Source organism: Fukomys damarensis, unplaced genomic scaffold (genome assembly GCF_012274545.1).
Source record: "Fukomys damarensis isolate Sample0158 unplaced genomic scaffold, DMR_v1.0_HiC HiC_scaffold_8, whole genome shotgun sequence".
Classification (NCBI taxonomy): Eukaryota; Metazoa; Chordata; class Mammalia; order Rodentia; family Bathyergidae; genus Fukomys; species Fukomys damarensis.
The window spans coordinates 22,432,794-22,458,392 of NW_022900920.1; the positions used below are offsets into that span (position 1 = coordinate 22,432,794).

Below are 25,599 nucleotides of genomic sequence, written 5' to 3' on the forward strand. Positions count from 1 at the left end.
CACCCCTGCAATGAGGAGCCTGAGAAATGGACAAAGTGCCCAGGCCAGGGTCTCATGAGTCAGGACCTGCATGGCCTGATCACAACCTCTAGGGCTCTTAAGTGCTGAGGGCTCTTCCTACACCCTTGAGGTCGTGTCCTACAGTGGTCTGTGTTTGTGACATGATGGTCTCACTCCTGTAGAAAGAGAATTTGTTACTTCCTGAGGTGCAGCAAAGCCCAGTGTTACAGCTTGGTGGGGAGTCTTTTGGATCCAGGCTGTTGGGCTGTGGGGAGGAGAACCGACCCCAGAGAGGTCCCTGCTTTTGTGTGATGAGGGGCTGCTTTAGCTGGGCTCTTCCATCTTTGTGTCGTGGGCGGGGGAACTGGCTGGCCTCACCCCAGTTTTGCAGATTTGGCCTTGGCCTGGCCTCGGAGCTCAGGGGGCTCAACTGTCCAAAGCCATGGTGCAGACCTTCCCCAACCTCCTGCTGCTGTCTAACATTTGGAAAGTTACAGAGCTGTGTCACCACACGAAAGGGAACCCAGAGCTCACAAAGCAAGGGCTGATGTACGTGGCTTGTGCTGCCCTCGGGGGCCCAGCATCGAGCAGTGGGAGGGACACTGATTCCCCTCTGGCAGGTCCTCCTGTCCCCACATGGTGGCTGGAGCCTGGTGTAGTGGCGTGGGGTAGGACACCCACCTGCACAGTGCTTCTCCTGGTTGCAGGCCGGAGGGCTGCCTTTCCAGAGGAAGCTACAGGCTCAGGGCAGGGCTGACATCCACCCAGAGTGCTGAAGTCTGGAAGTGAATCCCAGGTCCCTTTCTTTGTAGGATTAAAGAAATGCTTTGGTTGTCATCTAAATGTGTGTGTACCTTGCCTTAAATATACCCTCCGTTGGAACATTGCCAAGCTTGGGGATGCTGAATCCTATCATACATCTTCCTTCCTTCTTCAGATTTATTTTTCACTTTGTGTTTTTCCTTTCTTTGGCCTTTGGAACTGATAGTAACTGTGAGAGGCACTCCTCCTTCCTTCTGCTCCTGGAGAGACCCTGGGATCTGTAACTGGGGGATTCCAGGCCTGAGTCAGAGTTGTTTGTTGAAAGGGATGAAGTCCAGCCACAATGGAAGAGGAAATCAGACAAGGATGTTTTTAAAAGCAAGCTGTGCTTTTCTGACTGCTCCAGTATTGGTTCCCACCCCGAAAGCTCCCCTAACCCTGGGAAAGAAAAAATATTGTTAGTCTGATAGTGTACTTTGGGCAGCTCAGAGCTGAACCATCTGTAAAACAGCCTTCATAAGTCAGAAGAATGATTCTTAGTGGAAATGACTGGTAAAGGGTCACCTAAGACACCATAGCCAGGGCACCAACCATGTGCAGAGCTCTGTGTGACCCAACTCCCATGAAGTTCTTTGAGATTTATTGAAGAGTAGACAGTGGAAGGAAAAAGGACCGGGTGGGGTGGGGAAATATTTACAATTCCTCAGGGAAGAATAGCTATCCGGAGCTGGAATGTGCTTTAGTGATAGCAGCGCAGTGAAGAAACACAGTTGACAAACTGAGTTTAACCTCACTGTTACACTAAAATGGGGGTAACCATTTGCTACGTGTTACATAACAAGTTTAAATATTTCAGTTGTGGCATGTTTGCTCGGATTTACACAGCTATGACTGAAATATTAAATAAAGGACACTGGTCTCCTCATCTGGTACGAGTACACCTTCTGACCGCCTCTTCCCACCAAATGCACCTAAGTGTACCATTTGGCCAGGGAGAAATGTGCACGTACTGACTTCCGGAGGTAAAAGAGCTCCTTTGCAGCGCTGTGATTACACACCCCTGACTCCAGCATGCTATTGTGTTGGAGAGGAGATGACCAGGAATGAGATCATGAGTAACAAGAAACCTTAAGTACTTGCCCTTGCACAAGAGACAAAAATTATCCATTTGGGGTTAGATTTCAAGAATGTTGAATTTAGAGGCAAATGTTTGTCTTCTGGTGTTAAGACAAACAAGGATATGAAACCTTTGACCTTAAGGGGAAAGGATAGCATCTAAATTTGAGAAGCAGGTCATAGGAAGGCAAGAGGTGGTACATTTCTCATCCTTCCTTCCCTGGAATGATGCTAATATTTTTTTACCACGGGCCATCTTGACGTTGTACTCTGTGTAATGTTCTGCTGCATTCCGAGTCTCCCCTTCATTGATTCAATATCCTGAAAAGACTCCTTTAAAATTTCTTTTCAGGTGCTTGCTTCGGCAGCATATATACTAAAACTGGAACGGTAAAATTTCCTTTCAGATTTTGAGTGTTCGGAAGGAAAGTGGCTAGGAGTCACCTGGTATTTTGCAACCTAGTTACAAAACTGTCGAAGTGAATTTATATATAATGAATGCAATGCCTATCCCACTGTCTACGCTGTAACTAGAACCGATACTTTGAGAGCCTTTTCACATTCCTGAATGCACAGTAGAATAAGGACTTTTCAGAAAGTGCACAGGGTTGGGGAACATACACAAGGTATCTAGTCCTTTTATAAGTTTCGCCCAGGGTCCATCCTAACAGATTGCTCACCCCTCTGCCCTTTCATTGATCCTCACATTGCACCTACGGATATTAGCATGGCCTTATAACAAATAAAGGGAACCAGTTGACCCCCTCCTTTGGAGACCCTAGGGTATAGCATCCTTCTCTTGTCAACAGTTTAACATGATCACCCCAAGTGAGTTACTATTTTTCAAGGGATAAACATAAGAATCCATGGCTCTTACCTGGATGGTTAGCTTCTGTGCTTTCTCATGGTAATTATGGAAGAAGAAACTGGAATGCTTTTGTTTTTTGGTTTTTGTTTTGTTTTGTTTTGTTTTTTCCTTTGGTACCTGGGATCAAACCTTGTGCTTGCGAGGAGGCAGGCGGCAGAACTGATGCTTATTGTTTTTAAGCTGCCCAAGCTGCCTAGTTCTTCTTAGCTTTGACATGTAGCAGGATGTGGAGGAAGTGGATAATAAACTAAAAACCCCTAGATTTGAACACCAGCTCTATAACTTTGGAGACTTCTTCTTAGCTTCTAAACAGACATAATAATAGTAGGATACCTCACAAAGTATTGGATGAATTAAATATGAACATACTTTCTAAACATTCACCTCCAGAATAGATGCAAAAGATATTATTAATAAATGATAAGGAAATGAATGCTTCAACTGAATCAGGAAGGAAAAATTAGATCTTGTAGAGATGACTAATGCCCTCAGACTTCCAAGTCCAGTTCCTTCTTACTGTGCCCAGTGGACCTGGGTCCTCACCAGAAGAAGCCTTAAGACTTCATGGCAACCCTAGTGCAGACTGACCCCGGTAATTCCAACCATTGATTGCTGGTTTCAAGTCAGTTCGAGGATTAAATATGGGGCTATTTGCATTCCATCTGGGTCTCTCCATCAGTTCAAAGGATACCAGCAGCAGAAGGGCAAGGCTGGAAGGAGGATTGATTAACTCTCTCTAGAGGTCCTAGAGTAATAGAAACAGTACCTGATGGGATTAAGCTGCAGTGTGTTTGTTTAGAGCCCATTTCATTAAAAAAAAAAAAATCATTCACTTTACAGAGGTTAGAAAAGCACTTTGGGAATCCATTTGGCAAAGTGCTCTTAATGTGATCCTTCTTTCTTAATTCCTCCAAATTCCTCCTGGATTAAAATGGTAATACAAGGCAAAATCCACTTTGGATAGCTGTTTGGCAGCAGCTATGAAGTGGCACATACAGATACCCTATAACTTTGCCACATATATGCCACGTATAGCCTCCAACATACATGTAAAGTGGAACGCGACCCACATGTAGAGGTTTTCATGACAGCACTACTCAGAACAACCAAAAATCTTGAGTAACTCAAATGTGCATCAAGAATAGAATAGATAAATAAAGCCCAGTATATTTACACAAAGAAATGCTGTGTAATGATGAACTTCAATGAAATAGGACTACAGGCCCTCATGGATGATCTCACAAAGTGTTCAAAGAAGCTAGGTAGATTTGCTTCTGTTTCAAAACAATCTAAACTAGCATATGGGTTAGACGTCAACATAGTGATCGGAAGATACTGCATAGTTATGTGAAGAGAGCATGCAGGTATATCCGGGTACAGATAGTGTGCTCAACTTCAATGCTGGCTGCAGAGTGTTTACAGTTATAAAATTTCATTGAGCTGTACATTTATGATCTAGGCATTATCTTCAGAATGCAGTGTGCTTCAATAAAGAATTTTACTTAAAAGAAAGTCATATTACTTTCCCTCTCCAAAGGAGGAAGGAAAAGTGTTTTTTCAAGACCTTCCTCTTTGGAAATGATGGTAGACACCTGTAATCCCAGCACTCAGGGGATTAAGGCAGGAGGACTGAAAATTTGACTGCAAATTTCAGGCTGCAGAGCAAAACTCTGCCTCAAAAAAAATTAAAAAAACAAAACAAAACACAACTTTCCTCTTCTAAAGAAAGAGCAATCTGATATAATATGTACAATGCTGACATTTTTGGTGATGAAGAAAAGAAAGAAAAAAAGCTGTGGGGACAGGCTACACAAAACGCCTTGTCTGGGAACATCAAATTCAGGTAACACCCAGGAAATTCAATACCACACCTCTGATCCCCACTTGCCCTCTGAACCATGTTGTTTGTCTTAGTAATTTACCAGAAGACAGTAATGAGATGATTATATTCGTACTATGTTGTCAGTTCCTGTTCTCAAGAAAGGATGCTGGGTTTCTGGGAGACGTGAATTGAATTTGAAAACTAGGGGCAGGCAGGAGCTGCCTGGGATGTTTATAAGGATATAGAGTCATGGCATCCGATACCACAAAGCTGATCTGTGTCAGGAAATAGTACTGACAGTGAATAGCAGAGCACAGGGGGTTTTGAAGAGAGGGAAACGATTCTGTGTGACATTAGCTATAATATGTGGTTACCAATTTGTCCAGACCCACAGAATGTGAACCCTACAAGTACAGACTTTGGTGATACGTGTGTATCGATGTAGGTCATCAGTTATAACAAATTAACCGGCCAGGTGTGGGCTGTTGATATTGGGGGAAGCTATGCATAGGTAGGGAGGGTATGGAAATTTTCCAATTTCCTCTCAATTTGCTGTGAACTTAAAATAGCCCTAACAGGATCTATTTAAAAACAAACAACACCTGGGATGGTTGAATTTAGCTAGGTCTTGTATTATTTGTACTGTGGTTTTGTTTAATTTGGTAAGGCTCTTTTAGTAGCTGGAAGCAGAAAGGATAGAGTAAGACTTTGTGAAAGCCTTTGCTAAAGGCTTAAAAAAATTACCTAGACTTTCTTTACTCTTAATGAACTGTGAAACATGAAGACTTGATTTTGTACAATAACCTTTTATTTGTATCTTCAAAAAATGAGTTGAAAAATGACAAGTAGTCACAGGAGACCTGCATTTTCCAGAAGACTTCATCGAGGCTGTCCTACATCAGCCAAGCTGCTAAAGGGAGGGGACTCCAGGAAAGCATCTGGGGGTTCCAAGCAGGTGGCCCCATGCTCTTGGACAGGCCTGGGTTCAGATCCATCCTGTGCTAACTGAAACCCCTGGGGTACTGTCTTCTCCCTGAGCTTTCTCTCCTCATCTCTTAAATGGACATAAATACCTGTTACCCAGTGTTGTTGCCAAGAGAGTCGGGGGACAGGATTTGTGAGGAGTTCAGCATGGTATCTGCACACAAGGAAATTATGAAATTAGAACTGTGTCACAATCTTTCATCTTCTGCTACTCTTTTTTGGCCACCAAGTTTGTTCAGGGAATGGTTGCTAATCAGTTTAACAGTTTACTGATGAGTTTCTGGTGTCATTGATTCACTGGGCCGTGTGGTGAATTTGCTGTGTGGCGAGTAAGAAAGCGCCTAGATTTGTGAAGGCACAGGTGTGACCGCGTCTTTAAGGGAATTCGTAATCTAGTGAGAAGTGGAGAAAGCTCACCTGCCTTGATGGGTACCATTTGGTACATTGCTGCGGACTCACCTTTGGTTATTTTAATTTTTGTAACAGTACCCCGTGGTAGGTTTTCTTGTGCAGATTCTTACAGATCAAGAAGTAAGTCTAGAAAAGTGTCCAGGGCTCAGAACCATGTACAAACCGGAATCTAGAACCTGGAATCTTTTGGTTCCAGAGCTCACCTTCCTGTGTTGTAATACACAGTGGGCTGGGGCAGACAGTCCAGCCATAATAGAGAAGATGGAGTCAAACAGATGTATGGGCCCAGGGGAGAAGTGGCTAATTTCAAGTGCACAGATCCATTTTGCCTTTCATTGGTTATTTGCTTTGCCTTGAGGTTTGGTAAAATATCCAGGATAGATGTTAATAAACTATTCTGTCCTTAATCATTGATCTTTTCATATCATATAGGAATTATTTACCGAGGTGCCTAAGAATTCTGAAACAAGGAAAACAGTGTGGTGTGATGTTCTCGGTGTAGGACAAGGGAATTTTATGTCCACCCGTGGAACATTTCCCAGAAGCTATGTGACTTTGACCTTAGTGCATCAATCATTTGACCTCTGATCCTCATCTGATCACTATAAAAGAATGATTTCACCTATTCCAGAGGGCCAGGAAAGAAATACTGTGTGTTAAACCATACAGTATGAAGTGAGCTAAAGATTAGCAGTAGCTATATGAAGATCAAGACAATAGTTCGGGTTCTTTTTTTTTAAACATTTCCTATGGTTTGGGGCAAGTTAGTTATTTTTCTACAGTTGACTTTCTTGTCTTATCCAAATGTAGTAGTATTTCTTCTGAAGATAGAAACAGTGATTAGATAAGCAAACTGCTTTTAAAATCTCTTTGAAAATGTTTAAAATCTTCACACAGGGCTGGGACATAGCACAGTGGTTGGGCTCTTGCCTAGTGTGGAGATTCTAGGTTGGATCCCCAGCACTACCAAAAAAAAAAAAAAATCCTCATATAATTGCTAATAATATAATGTTGTATAAATGTGTTTGTGTGTATACGTATATATACACACACGCATATATAACCATCCATACGTGCAGGTATATTTTACTCTGGAAAAAAAGAATCCATATTTTTCAATAGCTTCCCAGAGGAATCTGGACCTCTAAACAGGAACGAATGCCTGAGTACCCTGGTCATCATGGTAGACGGTGAATGAAGGAGTTCACCTGGCTTTCTGATCAGATCTTCATCTCCTTCCCCCCTCCCTGCCCTGTTTGGTTTTATTTATTTATTTATGTCATGCCTCCTTATTGAAGAAAAGTTTACATTCCATAAAATGGACCTGCTGTCCGTGCACAATGTGATTATTACATGTGTACACTTGTGCAACCGTGACCACATGCAGCGTGAGGACTTGCCCATCACTCTGGGTTGACTGCTCTTCTGCAGTCACTCCTACCCCGTCCCCGTCCTCAGCAGCCCGGGTCTACTTTATCTCGCTTCAGCTCTGCCCTTCCCTGAGATCGCACGTACGCGGAGTCATACAGTAGGTAGTCTTTCGTGTCTGGCTCTCTGACTTACTGTAACGTTGTGGAGGCTTATCTAGCTACCCTTTTTCATTGCTTAGGAATATCCCATTCTTTAAAATTGTTCTACATTTCATTTATCTGTTCACCTGTTGAGAGTCAACTGAATTGTTTCCAGTTCGGGGCTGTTGTGAGTAACACTTACAAATTTACATGCGTAAACCAGGGGTAGACATATGTTATTATTTATTTTAGTTTATTACCTAGGAGTAGAAGTACTCTGGTGCATGGTTATTTATTTACATTCAGCTTTTCTGAAAAAGAGTCAAAGAGGTTTCCACAGTAGCCATGCTGTTTTGCATTCCCACCAGGAGGTTCTATTTTCCTCGATGCTTGCTGTGGTGAGGCTTTTAAATGATAGCCATTGCTGTTACTACGTAGTGGCATTCCATTGTGGTTTTGATTTTATTTCCCTTATGACTAATGATGTGTAAAGTGTTTTCCCATGTTTATTAGGCATCTCTATATTTCTTTAGTGGAGTATCTATTTAAGTTTTTTTTTTTTCTTGCTGGTGCTGGAGACTGAACCCAAGACCTCATGTGTTAGGTAAGTGCTCTACTACTGAGCTATATCCCCAGCCTAAGTCTTTTGCCCGTTTTTTAATTTGGTTGATTTAACTTCTTATTACTGAGTTGTACGAATTCTGTATATGATCTGGATATAAATAAATACATGATTTCCAAAATTATTTCCTAATCTGTGGCATATCTTTGCATTTTCTTATTGTCTTTTTAAGAGGAAGAGAATTTAATCTTGATGATATTCAGTTTATCAACTTTTTCTTTGGGTGGATCATGATCTTGGTTTGAGTTCTAAGAAGGCTTTGCCTCAAACAAAATCATAGAGATTTTTTTTCCTGTATTGTTCAGAAGTTTCATAGGCTTGGTTTTCATATTTAGGTCTGTGATTCATTTTGAGTTAATTTTTGCATATGGGGTGAGGTAGGGATTTAATTGGATATGGATTTGCAGTTTTCTGGCATCATTTGTTGGAAAGACTACGTGCCTTCACCATATTGCCTTGACGCTTTATTGACAATCAGTTGATCATAAATGTGTACAGTTTTACTCCTGGACGCCATTCTGTTCCTCTAGTTAGTCTATCCTTATTCAAGTCCACACTGTTGATTACATAGAGCTTTATAGTAAGCTTGAAATCAAGTAGTTTTAAGTTCATCAACTTGGTCCTATTGTTTTTTGTTTTCTGGCTCTTTGCATGGCCTTGTAAATTTGAGAATCAACTTGCTCTCTACATACAGTCTTGCTGTGATTTTAAAAGGGATTGCCCCAATCTATAAATCAACTTAGAGACTGGCTGTGTTTAGGGATGATACATTTACAGACAAGGTTTCTGTAACATCATTAAATGACAAAGACTGATTTAAAGTTTTTGCACTTAATTTCTTAGAAATAGATGAGAAAGCAGTAACCATCTTCAAGAAACTGACATGCATTTGCTCTGTGTTGTATCTTTATTCCTTACCCCCATTAAAAAGAAAGCTGCTGTTCTCTTAAGTTTTTAGCAAGTGGTTAGAGGGACCCAGAGAGTTAGAAGACAATGATTTCTCTCTGACTATTTTGTGCATCCTTATTCAGAATGCAAGCTGCCACCCTTCCTCTAACACAGTGTGTTTATTTGGCATGGTCTGTAAGCTGGGGTTGGGGTGGGGTAGGTAATGCAGCGGGGCAACAGGATATTCTCCTCTGTGCATGTTGGCTTTGCACAGACTTGTAGTATCCTCTAGGCCTTGTGAAAGGTGCCTGGGTGGACTGATTTATTCACCTTTGCCCAGGATGCAGACTTCAGACCAAGGTACACCCTCATTACCCTGCCTTTTCTTGATGCTGCATCAGGAAAAAGGCCTCCTGGAAGAGATCAAGCCAGTCCAGTTACATTAGAAACCTCTCCTACTTCAAGGGGAAAAAGCAGTGGTTACGAAGAGGCTGAGTCAGCCCAAGCACTGCCTCTCAGCAAGAGCTAAACTGGGAATGTGTGTGATTCATATCTCCCTCCCCACCCATGTACCTGCTACAGAAGCACATAAGCAGCACCTCCTTCTGGCTTCATCTTCTCTCAGGTTTGGGGTTTTGATTCCTCCCAAATAATGTTTTTCTAGTTCATGGTGATTTGCATAAATTCATTTCAGTGCTTACAAAATTTTTAAATGAAGCTGATTTCTGGGCCCCACCTTGGGGCTGTTGCAGTTTTTTGTTTTTTTTTTTTTCCAATTTTTCCTTAAAAAACTTAAGTGTTGCTTATACACAGTAAAGTTTGAAAACTCTTGAGCTAGGCCAGCCTCAGAATGTTTGCATGGCCCTAATCTGAAATCCCAATCAGTCAAAGCCGACTTTGGAAGTATCTTAGGGACCTGAAAGCAACCTATCTCTACTTTGGGGCATTCTAAGCTCTATCTCTGAATCAAGTTAGATCTTTTTTTAAAAAAAAAAAATCTACAAACCTAGACCTTGTTGGTTTAACTTCTGTGAAAACAACTTCCTGCAGTGATCTTTCAGTGCCACACTCTAGTGTTTCTCAAGGGTCTGGGTGAGAAAGAAATCGAATGTGTTTTGCCATCAGTGAAATTGTTGGGGAGGAGATTTTCCTGTTTTGTAGGTCAGGATCCCTGTGTGAGAATTCATTCCTTCAGGGATTTTAGGGGGCAGTTTATCAGAGTGGTAAAACCAATGGACCTGGAATCAGGCTGCCAAGGTTTGAAACCCAGCCCTGCCTTCCAGAAGAACTGGGGGCTTTGGGTAAGTTATTTTTACTGAGTTTTCATTTCCTTGCTTGTAAAATAAGACTGTAAAATTGCACCTACCTTGTAGGGTTGTTGTAAGGCAAGTCATGGAAAGTACTGGGATGCTTGGGATGGTGCCTTGGCACAGATAAGACCTTCGGGGGGACGGGGATTTAGCTCATTGGTGCCACCACCTGCCTTGCAAGCACAAGGTCCCGAGTTCGATTCCCCAGTACCAAAAAAAAGAATAAGACCTCTGGAACTCAGCCTACAAGGTCTACTACTGACTGAAGTTCAGCATACCTTGCCTCTCTGGTATGTGTGTGTGGCCCTGTTGCACATGGCCTTTTTAAAATTTTTTCAGGCACTGAGACTTTTGTGGCTTATTATCTTCCTTTTTGGCCTTATCTACTAAGAAGCTGAAATCACAACAAACATGTTTGAGGTCTTTGATCAATTGTTTTAAAATCCCCGCTTTCTCTAGTAAGTATCTGCAAGGCTTTTCTGACAGTGGACAGAGGCATAAGCTATAAATGGATGAAGGTTGACCGCAGCGTGAGGTCACAAGTTGAGGAAACCAAGAGGAAAGAGAGAAAAGAGAAACTTAGAAGGACAGTTTGCAGTCAGGCGCTAAGTAGATCATTATACAGAGGGTTATCTGTCCAGGGACAGGCTCCATAATTATGATTTTTTTCTCTCGTCCTGGTCACCTATTCAGTAGGTGTGGGGCTGATTCCAGACCTTACAATTCCTCTGAGGTATCAGCACTAAGAAGTTATTGGTGAAGCTCCATTCCCTGCCATCCAGAATGTCCTTTTAATATTCAGATGGCTTTCTGTGAACACTGTTCTGTGAGCATGTAGTCACATGGGATTTCACACAGAAGCATAGCTGAATGGAAGTTGAAATTATCTAGCCTGGCATTTCACATTTTCAAATAAGGGTCCTGAGGGTTGGACACAACTGAGGCCCGTGGATAACAGGGAATGATACCCCAACCTGATTCTAGATCTTGGCTTCCTCCTTATACCCCACATCCACAAGGAATTAGAACTTTCTGTCCTCCCAGACAGTAGAGTTCATCCAAAATATCTGGTCTCTTACACTACATTTTGCCTGAGAGTAGATGGCATTTCCCCAGAATTCTGGCTTGTATGCTGAAGTTCATACTTCAACTTAGGGATTATCCAAACAGTATCAGCAACCAGCAGCATCTTATTTAACCATCTCTAGTAGAGATGAGCAATTTTTAGCACTTTAATGTGTAGGCGGGCACTTTACAAAATTCACCTATTAAGAAAAGTGTTCATTGTTCGTATAGAGTTTAAGGCTAGCCGTAACATAGGTTTTTAGTTTAACACACGCATTTTAAACATGTGAAAATGCAGAAATGAAGTTGCCAGTTTCTTTTTAAGTAGCACGTTATAAAAATGGAGAACAGTGACGGCAAGTCTCTTGAGCTCTAGAAGCGCCTCTGGCTTTTCAGACTCCCACACAGCCAGGCTGCAGGTGGCGTGCCGAGGATCAGAGTTACCCGCCACAGCAAGACTCCTGCTCTGCTTTACAAATGTGCAATCACGAACCTCCTCTCTACAGGAAATAGGGTTTATAGTGTTTCTTATATGGGTGCTGTTCAGTCTGCCATCTTTGTCATCTGCAATTCTTTTCCTGCCTCTAAATATGACTCCAGTGTAGACGACTTGGACTCCATTAGTTCCGGTGTCTGGTGAGTTCGCATAGAGCCTCTTTTCAACTCTGATACTTCCTCTGGCCAGGTGCACAGGGTTTGTCTGTGAACCATCACAAGCACTGGTATAAGGAGAAATGAAACAGGGCCGGGGATTTAGGTCAGTGGTTCTGCTGCCTGCCTTGCAAGCGTAAGGACCTGAGTTTGATCCCCGGTACCAAAAAAAAGAAAAACGAAACAGAGGGCGTGGCTCACCCTGCAGAGGGGGGTCTCCCTCATCCTTGATTTCCTGACTGTAGCCCCTCAGGCCTACACTGCTCCAGGAGCAGAGAGCCTCACTGGTGGCCCTGAAACTACCCCTGACGCAGAATTTCTTGGCGTGATGTGAATCCGCGGACACGAGCAGCATCTGAAGCAAGTGCATGAGTCAGGGTGATGATATCATTTCTCTGCAGTACAGAGCCCCGCCCCATGTAGGCTTGGGGTCGCTTTCATCCTTCCTGTGTAATAGCTCATTCACCATATTTCCTCCCCACAGCCTGTGCTTGGAAAAAGTGACATCCAGGGAGCCTTTTACCAGTAGCCCAGACCGCACTCCTGAGCTTGCTTGCTGTGTGCATGGTCCTGGGGCCGGCTCTGGGCAGCTGTTGTGCCCACCGTCCTTATCTTCGTTGTTGTGTGCTCCGCAGCGCACCGATCCCAAAATCCCATCTGACCATTCGGCCAACAACAGGGTGAGGTAGTCACTGCGGTGGGATATTGTATGGCCTTGGTTGGGGTGCTAGTTAGGAACATCTACTCTGGAAACAGGCCCACCGCTTCCAACGGTGTGACCATGAGCAAGTTACTAAACCTCTGCAGGCCTCAGGTACCTCGTCTAAAAGTGGGGATGATAATAGTTTCAGCCTTCTTAGATGATTGTGACAAAGAGTCACCAAATGTTTATGAAATATATAAAATATGTAAACCAGTAATGGTCAACATATACGCACAATAAAACACACACAACAGAACATGCACAGTAAAAATGTTTGTTTTTATGAGAATCGTCACCACCATCACCACTCCTGTCACCTCTACTCTGCAGTAGAAATCCCAAGAGTGTTTGATTTGTCTAACTGATATTTATACTATAGATTGGGGTGAAATCTCAAGCCCAGCTGCTAGGGCTCCAAGACTTACAGACTTTTCCACTTGGTTGTTACTCTCTATTTGCACAGTGACATAAAATATATTCCCAATGTACAAGCGTGAGATAATACAGAAGGTTTCTCTTTCCCCATTCCTACCACTCTCCTCACAGGTAAACGCAGCACACTAATTGCTTTACATTCTTCCTGTCTCCTCCTTGCAGGGCACATGTATAAAATGAAGACACAGAGCTGGCAATGTAGCTCAGTGATAGAGCACTTGCCTAGTGTGTACAGAGCCCTGGGTTTGACCTCCAGCACCCTACACACACACACACACACACACACACATACACACAATCACTACTTACACATTATGTGTCCCTTTACACATACATAACAGGGATAGTGCGTGCCCATGACTGATGAGGTAATGAAAACACTTACAGTGGCGCCAGGACACAGGCTAGATTCTCAGTTATCTTACGAGCTCTGCAAGGTAAATGCAGTTATCCATTTCACGTGGAACTGGATTTGAATCCAGTCACATTTACCCAGTGTTTCCACTACTCAATGTGCGTATAACAGGAGTATTTCTGTTTGATGTTTTTTCTTTGTAATGATAGTTTGAATTCTTATTAGTATTACCATGAACTCTTTTCTTACAAGGACATATATATTTACTTCATTTTTAATGGCTACATATGGTTCAATATTTCATTTAACGTCTTCCTCTTTGGGGATCATTTTCTGTTTCTTTGTTCTTTGCTGTTCTAAGTAAAATAGTACTTAATATCCCTAATACATATTCTTGGGAGCACATACATGAGACTATGTGGGATGGCTACCTAGGAGTGAAGTTGTGAGTCAGAGGTTATGTGCACATTAAATTTTAATAGATGCCACCAAGTTGCCTTCCAGGAAGGATTTTGGTCACCAACAGTATATAAGAATATCAGTTTTCACATTTGTATTCTGTTTATCTTTGCTAATTTTATGGGGGGGATTTTCTAAATGTATTTCCCCAATTACTGGTAGGATTGGACAAATTCTTTTATCTTTTTTATTATCTCCATTTTTTCTGGAAATTGAAATCGCCTTTGCCCATCTTGCCACTTATTTTTTCATAGTACACTTTTTACATATTCTGAATAATTCTTTGCCTGAAATGTGTGGCAAATTTTTTCTGTTATTTCTCTTAATTTTATGTCTAGAGATTTTTATTTTGTGCGGTGTTTGGCACAGAAAGGCTAATATTTGTCTTTATTGTTTCTAGCTTTTGCCCTGCTTAGAACACTTTCCTACCTCATGTTTATTACAGGTCTTCTATATATTCTTCTAATGCTGCTCTAATCTTGTTTTTACTTTAAGTTTTCTAGAATTTATTTTTGTATAGGTTACAAGTTAAGAATCTAGATTTATCTTTCTCTACATTGAGAATTAATTGTTCTTTTTTTTTTCTTCCTGCACTGGAAATTGAACCCAGGCAGGGTTTATAGTTAGGCAAGTGCTCTACCCTAACCCTAAGCTATTTCCCCATAACCTCACCATTTATTGAATAATCTACTCTTTCAATTCATTTGAACTACCACTTTTATGATAAACTAAATTCTCTTGTGATAGTGGCTGTTTCCTCTCTGCTGTTCCATTGATTTATTTTCTGTTCCTATGTGGATATTCAAGTGCTTTAATTATTTTAGCCTTAAATACATTTTTAAATCAGGAAGGGACAATCCCTTTCACTGCTGCTCTTTTTTGGAATGAAAAGATCTTTATTTGTACTTTGTTGCTTCCATGTGAACTTACAGATAAAATCTGTCAAGTTTTACAAAGCAAACTCCTGTGACCATTCTGATTGCAAAAACATCACAGGAGTTAGGTTCATTTTAGATAAATCAGCATCTTTACATTATTCAGTTTTTGCACCTAGAAATATTATTGCATGTTTCTATTTAGAAATAGAATAAAATTTAGAGTTCTTATGTCCATCAGTTAAGTGCTATCATTTTATATGTAGATATTATATTAGAGGATTTATTGGTTGCTGTTACAAATGAGGACCTGCTTACCTATTACATTTCTTTTTCATGCTAATGAATAGGAAATAATAATTTTTGTGATGCTGACTTTTAAAATCTAGCCACTTGCTTGAATTTTTTTATTAGTGATCATTATACTTATTTATTTTTCTTAACTTATCACATAGGCTAGTACCCAAAGGATGTAGAATGATATGGGTGAAAGGGTACATCTTTGCCTCACTCCTATCCTTAATGAGAACACTTTTGATGTTTCACCACTAAATATGATAAATGTGCTTTATTAGCATTAAAAAATGTTTCTGTTCTGCTTTAATAAGATAAACTATGTTTTTCACCACACACTACAACAGAGTCTTTCACTTACATTTTCCTTGAGAATCCAGAGATTGTCCAGGTTGGACCCAGCACTGATCCTAGCTCAGCCAACCTGGCTTAGAACTCAAAAGAATTTCTTCCTTCCTTCTCCTCACATTTGACCACAGATATCTTAAAGACGGGGCCTACTTCATGCTTCTCTTTGCACTCATACCTGCACCCCATCCACCACAAAAATTATTTTAATAAATAAGAAGCAGCAAATGGGCAAGAATGAGAACACAATTTCTGCAATTTTCTGGTAGACACCGCTAAAAAGGTGTCGTTCCTAGATTTTTAATTTAAATAACTTAATTTTTTTTCCCTTTAGATCATCTTAAGCAGCTGACCCCTATCTCAGGCTCTAGTGGTTAAAGGGCTTCTATGGTTTATACAGGTGGGCATGAGAATGAAATCAGGACTTGACTCTGACTTCCTGTTGTGGTTCTATGCAGGTTCAGGAGCAGCGTATGGCCACCTCTAACTTTCTCAGCACTCTCATAGCGCATGGTTAGTGCAAAAGAAAGTTTTTGCAATTGATTAATAAAGATGATTTAATTACAGAATATGTTTGATAATTTGTAAGTGAAGTTTTTTTTTTCTTTTTGCTAAGCTGTGAATGAAAGCATTTTTCATCCGGCTTGCATTTGGAGCATGACTCTAATATGATTTGGCACCTGCCTAGAGAATGGTCACTGTGTCCAGTGATGCCATGCTTCAGGAAAGTCAACACCTGCTGTGATAGCATCTGTCATATTTAGGAATGTGAAATGCCACTTCAGTAAAATGCCTTCTTTGGAAGACTAATAAAGGACACTGGGAAAAGACTGATGTAAGCAGCATAAGAGAGAATTTAGTCTCTCTCTGAACCAGTAACAGTGGATTGTGTCCTTTACTATAGTTTTTCTTACCTTCGTGCAAGTTGGGTGGATTTTATGATTTTCTGATCATTGAGCCAAGAAAGCAAGAGCCTGCTAAGCCAACATTAGCCTCCAACATAAATTTGTGGGTTCATGTTTTGAGGTGGGGTTATTGGGACATAAAGTGAGCTCATCTCAGGCATGTGGGGTTTAACTGGAAACCATCCCAGAAAGCGTAGGTGAGGAGAAAAAATGGAGGCCAGAGAAACTGAGAAACAAAACAGCCCCATCTTGGTGGATGTGGATGTGAGTAGCTGGTCTTCCAGCCCTTTCTGTTCCAGTGAGGTTGCCTGTAACTTCTGGGGTTACTGGTTTGGGAAGTTTGGTCACTATTTTCCTTCCTCAGCAACTTCTCTTTTCTTCTAAATGCACAACTCCAGAAAAGAGTCTTTGAGCCATGACTGAATGGGTAGACTAAAAGTCCCTGCCTTTTTGCCTTGCAGGCAGGTGACAAACATTATCACCCCAGCTGTGCACGATGCAGCAGATGCAACCAGATGTTCACAGAAGGAGAGGAAATGTATCTTCAAGGTAAGATGGACTGGAGAACAAAGTACATTTTTTTTACTTGGGGAAAGGAGTCTTGCTGTGTTTGTTGGATTGTTTTTAGAGAAGGAGACATTTTATTAGCTAAGAGGCTACCCAAATCCAATATGAATAGGGCCAACAGTTACCTCATTGTCAGTTAGGGTTCTGGCCAAGCAATTGATGATCTGGCAGTGAGCGCCTGAGGCTGTTGAAAAAAGAGCTCTGAGCTTGGGTTGTAGCTTGGAAAAAATGAATAAGACTTGAAGGTTGATGCTGTGGATGTGAGGGATAAGTGAAAATCAGCAATTCCTCCTCCCCATCTTTCTCCCCAGGAATATGTTTGAGAAACAAAATATCAAAAATGAGACACATTCCTAGAAATTTCTAGTAGGGCTGCTTATTTCATGGCTACATTTCCTTTTCTCTTTTTACTACCTTATGAGAAAGATTATCTGAAGTCCCTCCACTTACCACTTCGCTGGGCTTTCAAGAAGAAGAAATTCTCATATTTGATAAATTACATCACAGGCACATTTTATCCCACTAATTGACGTGGATCATTTTGAAATAGAAGGAGAGAGAACACACCCAAAGTTCCTGAAAGAGAAATTAAGAAGTTTCTGGTGGCATGGAAATACTTGTTCCCAGGGAGCCCATAGACTTGTTTTAATGGAAAATAATTTTGAGAAACATTTCTAGAGTAAAACTATGACTCGTTTTTTTTGTCTCCTCCAAAATCTGGAGCTTCTCGGAAAAGGAGTGAATTCTCTTCCAGTCAAATGGCACCATCTGTGCTAAGCATTTTACTATTTTTAGCTGGGAAAAGACTCATTAATTACACAGGGGTTCATCAGTAAAATTAGCAAGAACTGTTAAGAGCAGTTGCTGGTTCAGTTTGGGTAATTACTGGCTCTCAGTTGTCTCTGCATGTTATTTCTTCCTTCTCTGTTACACATGACACCAAGTGTATTTGTAATGAACAGTTTGCTTTGCTCTGCTCTCTGTTTTGCTTTTGTATCACTAAGAAAAGTCTCTAAACATGACTCATCGGTGTTAAATCACCATGTTGGCTACTTGTCTTAAAAATACTAGATAGGTGATACATTGACAAGTTCTTTTAGCTTCAGCATGATCACTCTGGAAAAAACGCAGTGGAAAAACACCACTGAATGTTGAAGCGTGCTGTGAAAGTGACAGGCTGTGCCTCTGGTCTCGTGAGGGCTTCAGAGACACATTTTCCCAGGAACAGGCGGTCCATCTGCAGTGGCAACAGGCAAGCGTCTCTTTGCAAACGGCTGCCCAAGCAGATAGAGTCTTCCTGACGTCCCCCAGCCTGCTGGTAGATTTCATTGAGTTAATTATTGCTCTCCCAGAACAGACACTGGAGTGAATGTCAGCCTGTCCGCCTGGACTGAGACTCAGGCTTGGGTGCAGCTCTGCACATTCCCAGTGGTTCTGGAAGCTGAACAGAGACAGTTTCAAACTGTGCACAAGGCATTCATGAGGTAGGCTGCGTTCAGAATTCCAGGGATTGTTCTAAGTCCCCTTTAGGTTTACGCTTTGCTACCCTTGGGCATCCCTCTGAGCGCATCCTTGCGGAATGAGTAGTTTCATTTTCTGAAGCATCTGATGTTTGCTCTGAGCGCCGTTCCTTGAGTGTGTGACCTTGAGAGAACAGTGTTGACACTGGGCACAGTTGGGTGTTGTTCTGGACAGTGTCCCTTGCTGGGTAGGACCTGCGCAGCTAATGCATTGCTCTCCTGGCCTGGGCCTGACCTTTCGCCTCTCCACATTAAAAGATTTCCTGTGCTTTGTAGTCAGCCTTCCCCCTACCTCTAGTGCTGAAGGGACTCCTGCCTGTCTGTGGTTTGTTTGTTTGATTTTCTTCCTTTTTCTTTTCTCCGCCTACCCCAGTTCTGCTTGAAACAAGGTAGAAGTGCTATGTAGAAATTAAATCATTCTGATATAAAATGTATTTTCTTGTTATTAATGTAATATTATGTTAGCTTAGTGGCGTAAAGCTGTTCACACGTTATTTTAAATTGGTGACTTTTCAAGCACACACAGATTACTGTTTGAAGAGATACAGGCTGAAACCATGAAATGTAGAAAGACTGATGTTCACGCAGAGCCTCTATTTCTATCACTCACTACTTTCTGCTTAGCGACTTCATTGGCTAGAGTCTTTTGAAGTGTTCCCTCCTTTCCTCCTGCCCCACCCTTCATCTGAAGAGACGCTCCCATGCACACAGGACTCGGTTACCAGCCTGGTACACCTACATCATCATATAAATGGCATGTGTTACGTATCTGGTCATATAAAATCATGAGCAGGCATAGGATTCTTGGAAAGAAGTGTTGTCTTTTGGAAATAAGTGTTTTTGCTTCATTCTGTGACGCTGGATAAACTACCCAGGAAAGTGTTCCATAGTCTCAGAAAGGGAGACCGTTGACGCAGGAACAGGAAGTAACATCTAAATAGTCACTCTGCTAGTTTAAAAACAAAGACTATTTTTAGTTAGTCAAATGTAACTTTATCCTGACAATTATTATAGTTACCTGTGTTGGTGTAGATGACTAGAATTGTATCAGGGAAAACAATTAGTCAGTTTTGCTTCTGGATATAGACTGTCTAGATTGGTTTTCTCTCAACTAGATTGCTTTGTTGTTTGATGGTCTAGAAATATGCTTATTATTTCTGTAATCAAATGCAGCTTATACTAACTACTCAGACATTACTTTTTTTTCAGCTTTAATTGAGTTTATTGGTACATTTTAGGGATACAGTACAGTTACATTCATTGTTGGGATCTTGTACCTCTACATGACAAGTCTTGATTCTCATTTTTTCCCCTTACCCCTGCCCTCCCTTCACCCCCTCCTCCCCTCCCCATCTACAAACACTTTATTTTCATCTTTTCATTCTCTCACATTTTTTCTTTTCCCTTATTACCCTTCCTCTACCCATCCCACCTTCCCTACACCTTTAGCTCCTTTCTTCCCATTTCTAAATGTCAGTAATCTTATTAGGATCTTATGTATTATTGCAGATTATTCACACCAGGGAAGCTATCAGACATTACTTGTGAAGGACAATAATACAGTTTTTTAAAAAATGGTCAAGAGCTAAATATCTTTTGCATTAAAACAATCTTGTCCCCAGTTAGTGGTCTCTGTGGTCCAGAGTTATGATCTTTACAGAACAAGCTTGGCTTAGACAAGGAAATTCACCTAAAGTTTGGGGTTGTTTGATTTCCATGTCATAAATCACTTGGATGCCGGGCAGTCACACATTTCCAGTGAGGGGAAAGAGGAGTCTGAGCCACTTTCAGCAGTTCTGGTGAAGGGGACAGTGGCATCTTTCCATCTCCATCACAGTTTGCCTTGTGTCTTTCCAGGTTCCACCGTTTGGCATCCCGACTGTAAGCAGTCTTCTAAGACAGAGGAAAAGCTGCGGGTAAGCAGACACTTAGAACCATGGTGCAGGTGCATTTGGAAGCCACATGCTTCACCACTCATTAATTCTTGGGGCTAGGATTTGGGTGAAATTATTTTTTTTAACCAACTTTTTCCATATAGCAATCCAAGCTTAAAGGCCATTTGACCAGCTATCCTGGGCCCCTCTAGCCCTGAATGTATTGTGATTTTCTTTGTTCTAAATGCTTGTGTTGAACAAAGTAAGTCTTGTCTTGTCTGTCCACTTTTTATTAAAGCATTTAAGAAAGTCAACAAAGATGGTGAGGGGGGGTGACCCATCAAGTTCTACACTCAGCATCCACAACTTTCTTGCCAGACTCTGTGCTTAGTTCATGAAGCACCACTTCCCTCACATTCTACACCCATTGCTCAGCTCTTGGTACATTTTACTGACCTCTCAAATCCAGATTCGGCAGAGTAGCATCTGATCCAAAAACTGATGGTTTTTTAGATAAAACCTTGGGAGAAAACACCGGTGAGCCCTGGCATGTAAATTGGTCAAAGCTCAGAATACTTCTAGATGCCAGTATTTCATCTTGTTTTAGAAGAAAAAAACTGTATACAGATATGTTCACAATCATAATCTGCATCCTGTTTGGATATTCCTAGTTTCTCTCCTGAGTGGTGAAGTGTTTTTCAGAAGCTAATCCGATCGAATCCCAGTTTCTCCTTTTAACTAATTTAGTGGCGCCTGTGGGAAAACTGGAATCTGCCTTCCTCTCACCTGGAACCTCAAGGGGAGGAATGAATGGAGTGCATTTATTTTGGAGGCCAGACCCTGGTGTGTGGAGTGATTTCTTCTTGACCTGTCCTTAGTAGGCACTTTCATATTTGGCATATGTAATTCCCAGCAGTGCACAGCTGGTTTATCTGTAGGACCTGATCACTGATATGTAACTTCAGAGAAATGATTACCAGATGTTTAGATCCCTATGCCTGCCACCCCAGGATTGCTGCTGTTACTGTCTGGCATCTAAAATTTATTCTCTTCATTGAAACACATGTGTGCAGAGTGGGTTTTCACCCACTTTGCTTTGCTTTGCTTTTTTCCTTCTCAGCATCTGTAATTCAGATGGAGACTTTTTGCCACTTGTATGTCTTAGAGACTTGTCCCTTGGCTGGGACCCTAAGCAAAAGCAGTACTTTTAGCAGTCACTATTATTATAGCAATATTTAAATGGGGGGGCACTTTTTCTGAGAATAATTTATTAAAAGCACGAGTAGCAGAAGAAGAAGCTGTCCACCAATACTGGGGTGGTTTTGCTGTCTGTTTCGGGCCTACAGCTTCAGTTTGAGCACGAATAGTTCTGAAGTTCATCAGCCAGGAAGACGAGCCTCAGGGAATTTGGAGGAACCATGGATGCTTGGGAAACAGGTTATCTTTATAAAACATGAAGACATTAAAAGATAGTCCTTATTATCACTTTTGCCCTAAATGTGCAGAATTCAAAACATAGCTTGTGACAGCTGCCCTGAAACCACCCAAGTAGCCCGTGGTTTGAACCCTTTCTACAGTGTTGCTCTTAGTTTTTGTGGAGTCATTTTTGCTTTATTCCTGATGAAGTATTTTGCCAGATAAAGAGGGGCATGCCGATGAGGTCAGGCTGAATGAAATGCATATTTTTTTCTCTGTAAGGATAGCTTGAATTTGTGAGTCCTAATAAGTTCCTAAAATGACTTGAGCAAAGAGAAAAAACATATTTGATCACATCTTGATGGAACTCTCTGGAGAAGCTTGTGAAAATAACTTGTGAAGTATTTCATTCATCCTGGCTAAGAGGACGTCTTGTTTTGTTCCTTAGTAAGCATTCCAGAGCTCTTGTCCTAATCTCAACACTTACTATGTGGGAGTTCGGATTGGCCCTTGGGGAAACCCCGTAGTGAGGAGGATGCACCTCACAGGGAGGAGATCCCCTGTCGCCCAGAGTTGGGGGTCTAGGCTGATGTTGGTGGGACTGAGAGAGGAGTACATTTTGAGTAGCGGGATAAATCTTATGCTCCCTCAGGGGTGTGTCTACACACACAGATCTTGAGCCAAGCTTTCTAAGCCTTTCACCGAATGTCACAGAGAGCAGAGAGCAGTTTCCATAGCAAAATGAAAATGTTTGAAGGATCTTTGAGCAATTCCACTGAGTAATCCACATTCCTGATATTTAAGAACTCGTGGGGCGTTTGTAATAACAGATTCTTAAGAACACGCCTCAGTTGACTTTATTGCCTCCTTAATCTTCTTCGTATACTATAAATACATCTCAGCCAAAATAAATGGAAAGGATTCAGAGGATAGGGTAGGGATGTAGATAAATATACTATTATTTATATTAATGTTCATTTTATGTGAGCCCAAAATTGACCCCCAAAAACTGGCCCAGGCCCGTCAACTAGAATGATGTCACTTGTTGCTTACTGTCATATTAATTTTCCCGTGGGATTTTAAGTTTTTGTAATTTCTGAACAAGGATCTTGTTTACTCTTCCCTCTTTTCATCTTTTATGGCAGCCACCAAACATTCATCGTTCTCCATCTGATTTCTTTTATCCCAAAAGTCTGATTCGCCGCACAGGACGGTCTCCATCTCTTCAGGTTGGCGCTGTGTCAGGGCTGAGACTCGGGGTCACTGTCCTGGCCCAGCCTTCTGTGGTCCATGTGTTACCTCCCTCCCCACCCCCAGCTGCTTTTCTCACGTAACATCGCAGCTCCCGCAGAAGGCAGATGCTTTCCTCACCCAACCAGTGTGCCTCACAATCTGACTCGCGCTGTTTTCCCTCAGAGCAGAGGCTAAAGCATTGTCTTGAGTCAAGCTAGCAATGGGACCCTGTCATTTAGTCTGCCTGCACTTGTTCACCAGGTGTGGTGTAGGGTTGGACGCTGTACATCTAGCGTTGTAGGTGAAGCAAAAACAAGTTAATACCCAGGAAGGACAGAAATCTCACAGGACATGGGTTGCATAGATCACACGCTTTGGAACGTCAGATGAAGGACAGGTCCCAAGCGCACTTCTGGAGAAAAGCAGTCTTGAGTTGAATTCTGGAAGCTGGAGGCGATTTGGACATGTGACGATGAGGAGAAAGGGATGAGCCCCATGAAGACACAGGAAGTTGGAGCTGGGGAAAGCAGTCCCAGGGCAGGGTGTGGTTTGTCTCCGAAAAGGAACAGTGAAGGTGGTGGTAGCGGGGCAGGCGTGAGAGCAGGCACGCTCTGTGAGGTGGCCCCGGGGAATCTACCCTCCTGAGAATTCCTGTGAGGTAGCCCGTCCTATTCCTATTTTACGGTTAAGGAGACTGAGAGCAAGGCCCATCATCCTTAGGTAACTTCCCCAGAAACACCCCACCAGTGAGGGGAGGAGCTGGGATTGGTACCCAGGTTTCTGTGGGCGCAAGACCTGTACTTCCCACTCTAAGTAAGGGAACAGCAAGAGAGAAACCAAGGCCACCACAGAGGAGAGTCTTAAGTGCCAGCCGAGGCCCTTACCGGGGTCCTGAATGGGAATGAGGAAAAGAACAGCAGGACCAGCCCGGGGTACCCTGGAGAAGCCCATGGGTGGGGTCTAGCAAGGCAGGGGATTGCATTCTATGCCTGACTCCACCTTCCTTGCAGTCCCTAAGAAACCAGTAGAAACCTGGGCCCATTTCCGGACCCACACACTGGCAGAGGCTGAGATGAAGCCCACCTGGAGTCCCTGCTGACAGCCCAGGCCCACCATGCAGCCCTGTCTGCACTCTGTGCCGGTGCCTTCCTTTGAGTCTGCCAGAACCGCGCTGGGGACAAGAAAACTTTGGGTTCCCATCTGTTATTAAAACATCATGTTCCTTCTTTAAATGATTCAAAAGACAGAAGTAGAGAATTCTAGGGTGGAAAGAAGCCTTTCAGATATCAGCCCCCTCGCCTGTCCACCTGTAGAATGAAGTCAGACCGATGGGCTGTGTCCCCAAAGCTGCACAGGCCTCACCTCCAAGATGGCCACAGACTCGGGTTCACAGACGCTGGGCCTGGTGTTGAATCGTGGTGCCAGGAGGCCCTCCAGCCTGGACTTGGGTAGGATCTCCTACCTATTTTAAAGCCCAGCTCTTTTGGCAAAGGTCCCACACAGAGTACAGCGTGTCTTGTGAACCCACAGGGGCAGTTCAAGATGATCCGTGCTGCTAGTGCAGGCTGCTCAAACCTAGTGCCTCTACCTGGCACAAAGTTGCTTTTTCAGTTGAGTTCCCCCCCACATAGTGTACTTTTAATCAGTATTATATTTTGTTTCCCAATTGACGTGTTTTCATAGCTTGAAGAAAATTAGCATCATCAAGTGTGAAACTGTTTTCCTTTGCTCCAGACCCTGAAGAAATTTGGAGGAGAGAGAAATCTGTTTTGAATAGCCTCTCTCTCCTTGTCCTGTTGTTCAGAGGGGACATCTGATTCCCATTATCTAGCCATAAATATCAGTGAAGTCAGCATCAGCTCCACCACAGAAAGTTGTAAACAGCTTGAGACCTGGCAGAGAAAGGTGCTCTTTGTGGAGATCTCCACTGGTGACGAGGGATGAGAGCTCACCAATACTCCAAAGCAATGCAGACCTCGGGTTTTGTTCTCTTAAGTACTTTGACCTACCCAGCAGCTCATTTTCACTACATAAAATTAAGCACCTTTAGTTATTAGGAAATTCACTCACTTCCTTTGTGGGGCAGAGACTCTTGTGGCCCAAAAAAAAAGTCCTGATTTTTTTGGCAGTGGAAATTATTAAATATATGCAAGGAAATTTAGTTTATAATTTATGTTCAGAAAACATTCCCTTTTATGCTGTGAATTGCAGGTAAAAGAAAAAAGATGAAAATAGAGTTACCTTAGAAAAACATTCTGGTTTTACTTCCTTGGAAGAGATTTTTGTGAATTGTAGTGATTTTTATCTTTAGGTAAATCTCACCACTGAGCATTTTTAATTCATTAGAGGCAATGCTCACGGTATTCCCCAAATCAGGTTTGTAATAATCTGAAATACCATATGTATATATGTGTATATATATTTTAAAGGAGCTACTTAGAGACCTGTGTCTAGAACAAGGAAATACTATTGTGGATTTTGTTAATATCACTACTATTCATACTGTATTTGTAGTTTTCGCTTTATTTGGGGGTTTTATCCTCCCAGGTGACTTCACAGCTTGGTGGCTGGCAGTCAGATGCAGAGTCCTGAGGTGTGTACTGAG

General features: G+C 42.1%; 1 protein-coding gene across 14 annotated transcripts in view; it reads left to right on the forward strand.

Annotated features, from left to right (window-relative positions):
- Positions 1 to 25,599, forward strand: part of Ablim1 (actin binding LIM protein 1) — a 154,189-nt gene that overhangs the window by 92,073 nt on the left and 36,517 nt on the right. For 8 of the 14 annotated variants that reach the window (XM_033761417.1, XM_033761406.1, XM_033761418.1 and 5 more), the window contains 3 exons: positions 16,846 to 16,933; positions 20,329 to 20,387; positions 22,907 to 22,990. In XM_033761417.1, the coding sequence (XP_033617308.1) occupies positions 16,846 to 16,933; positions 20,329 to 20,387; positions 22,907 to 22,990 (231 nt within the window). The remainder of the gene's footprint in view (positions 1 to 16,845; positions 16,934 to 20,328; positions 20,388 to 22,906; positions 22,991 to 25,599) is intronic. The other 6 variants (XM_033761407.1, XM_033761408.1, XM_033761414.1 and 3 more) reach the window with 1 other exon arrangement.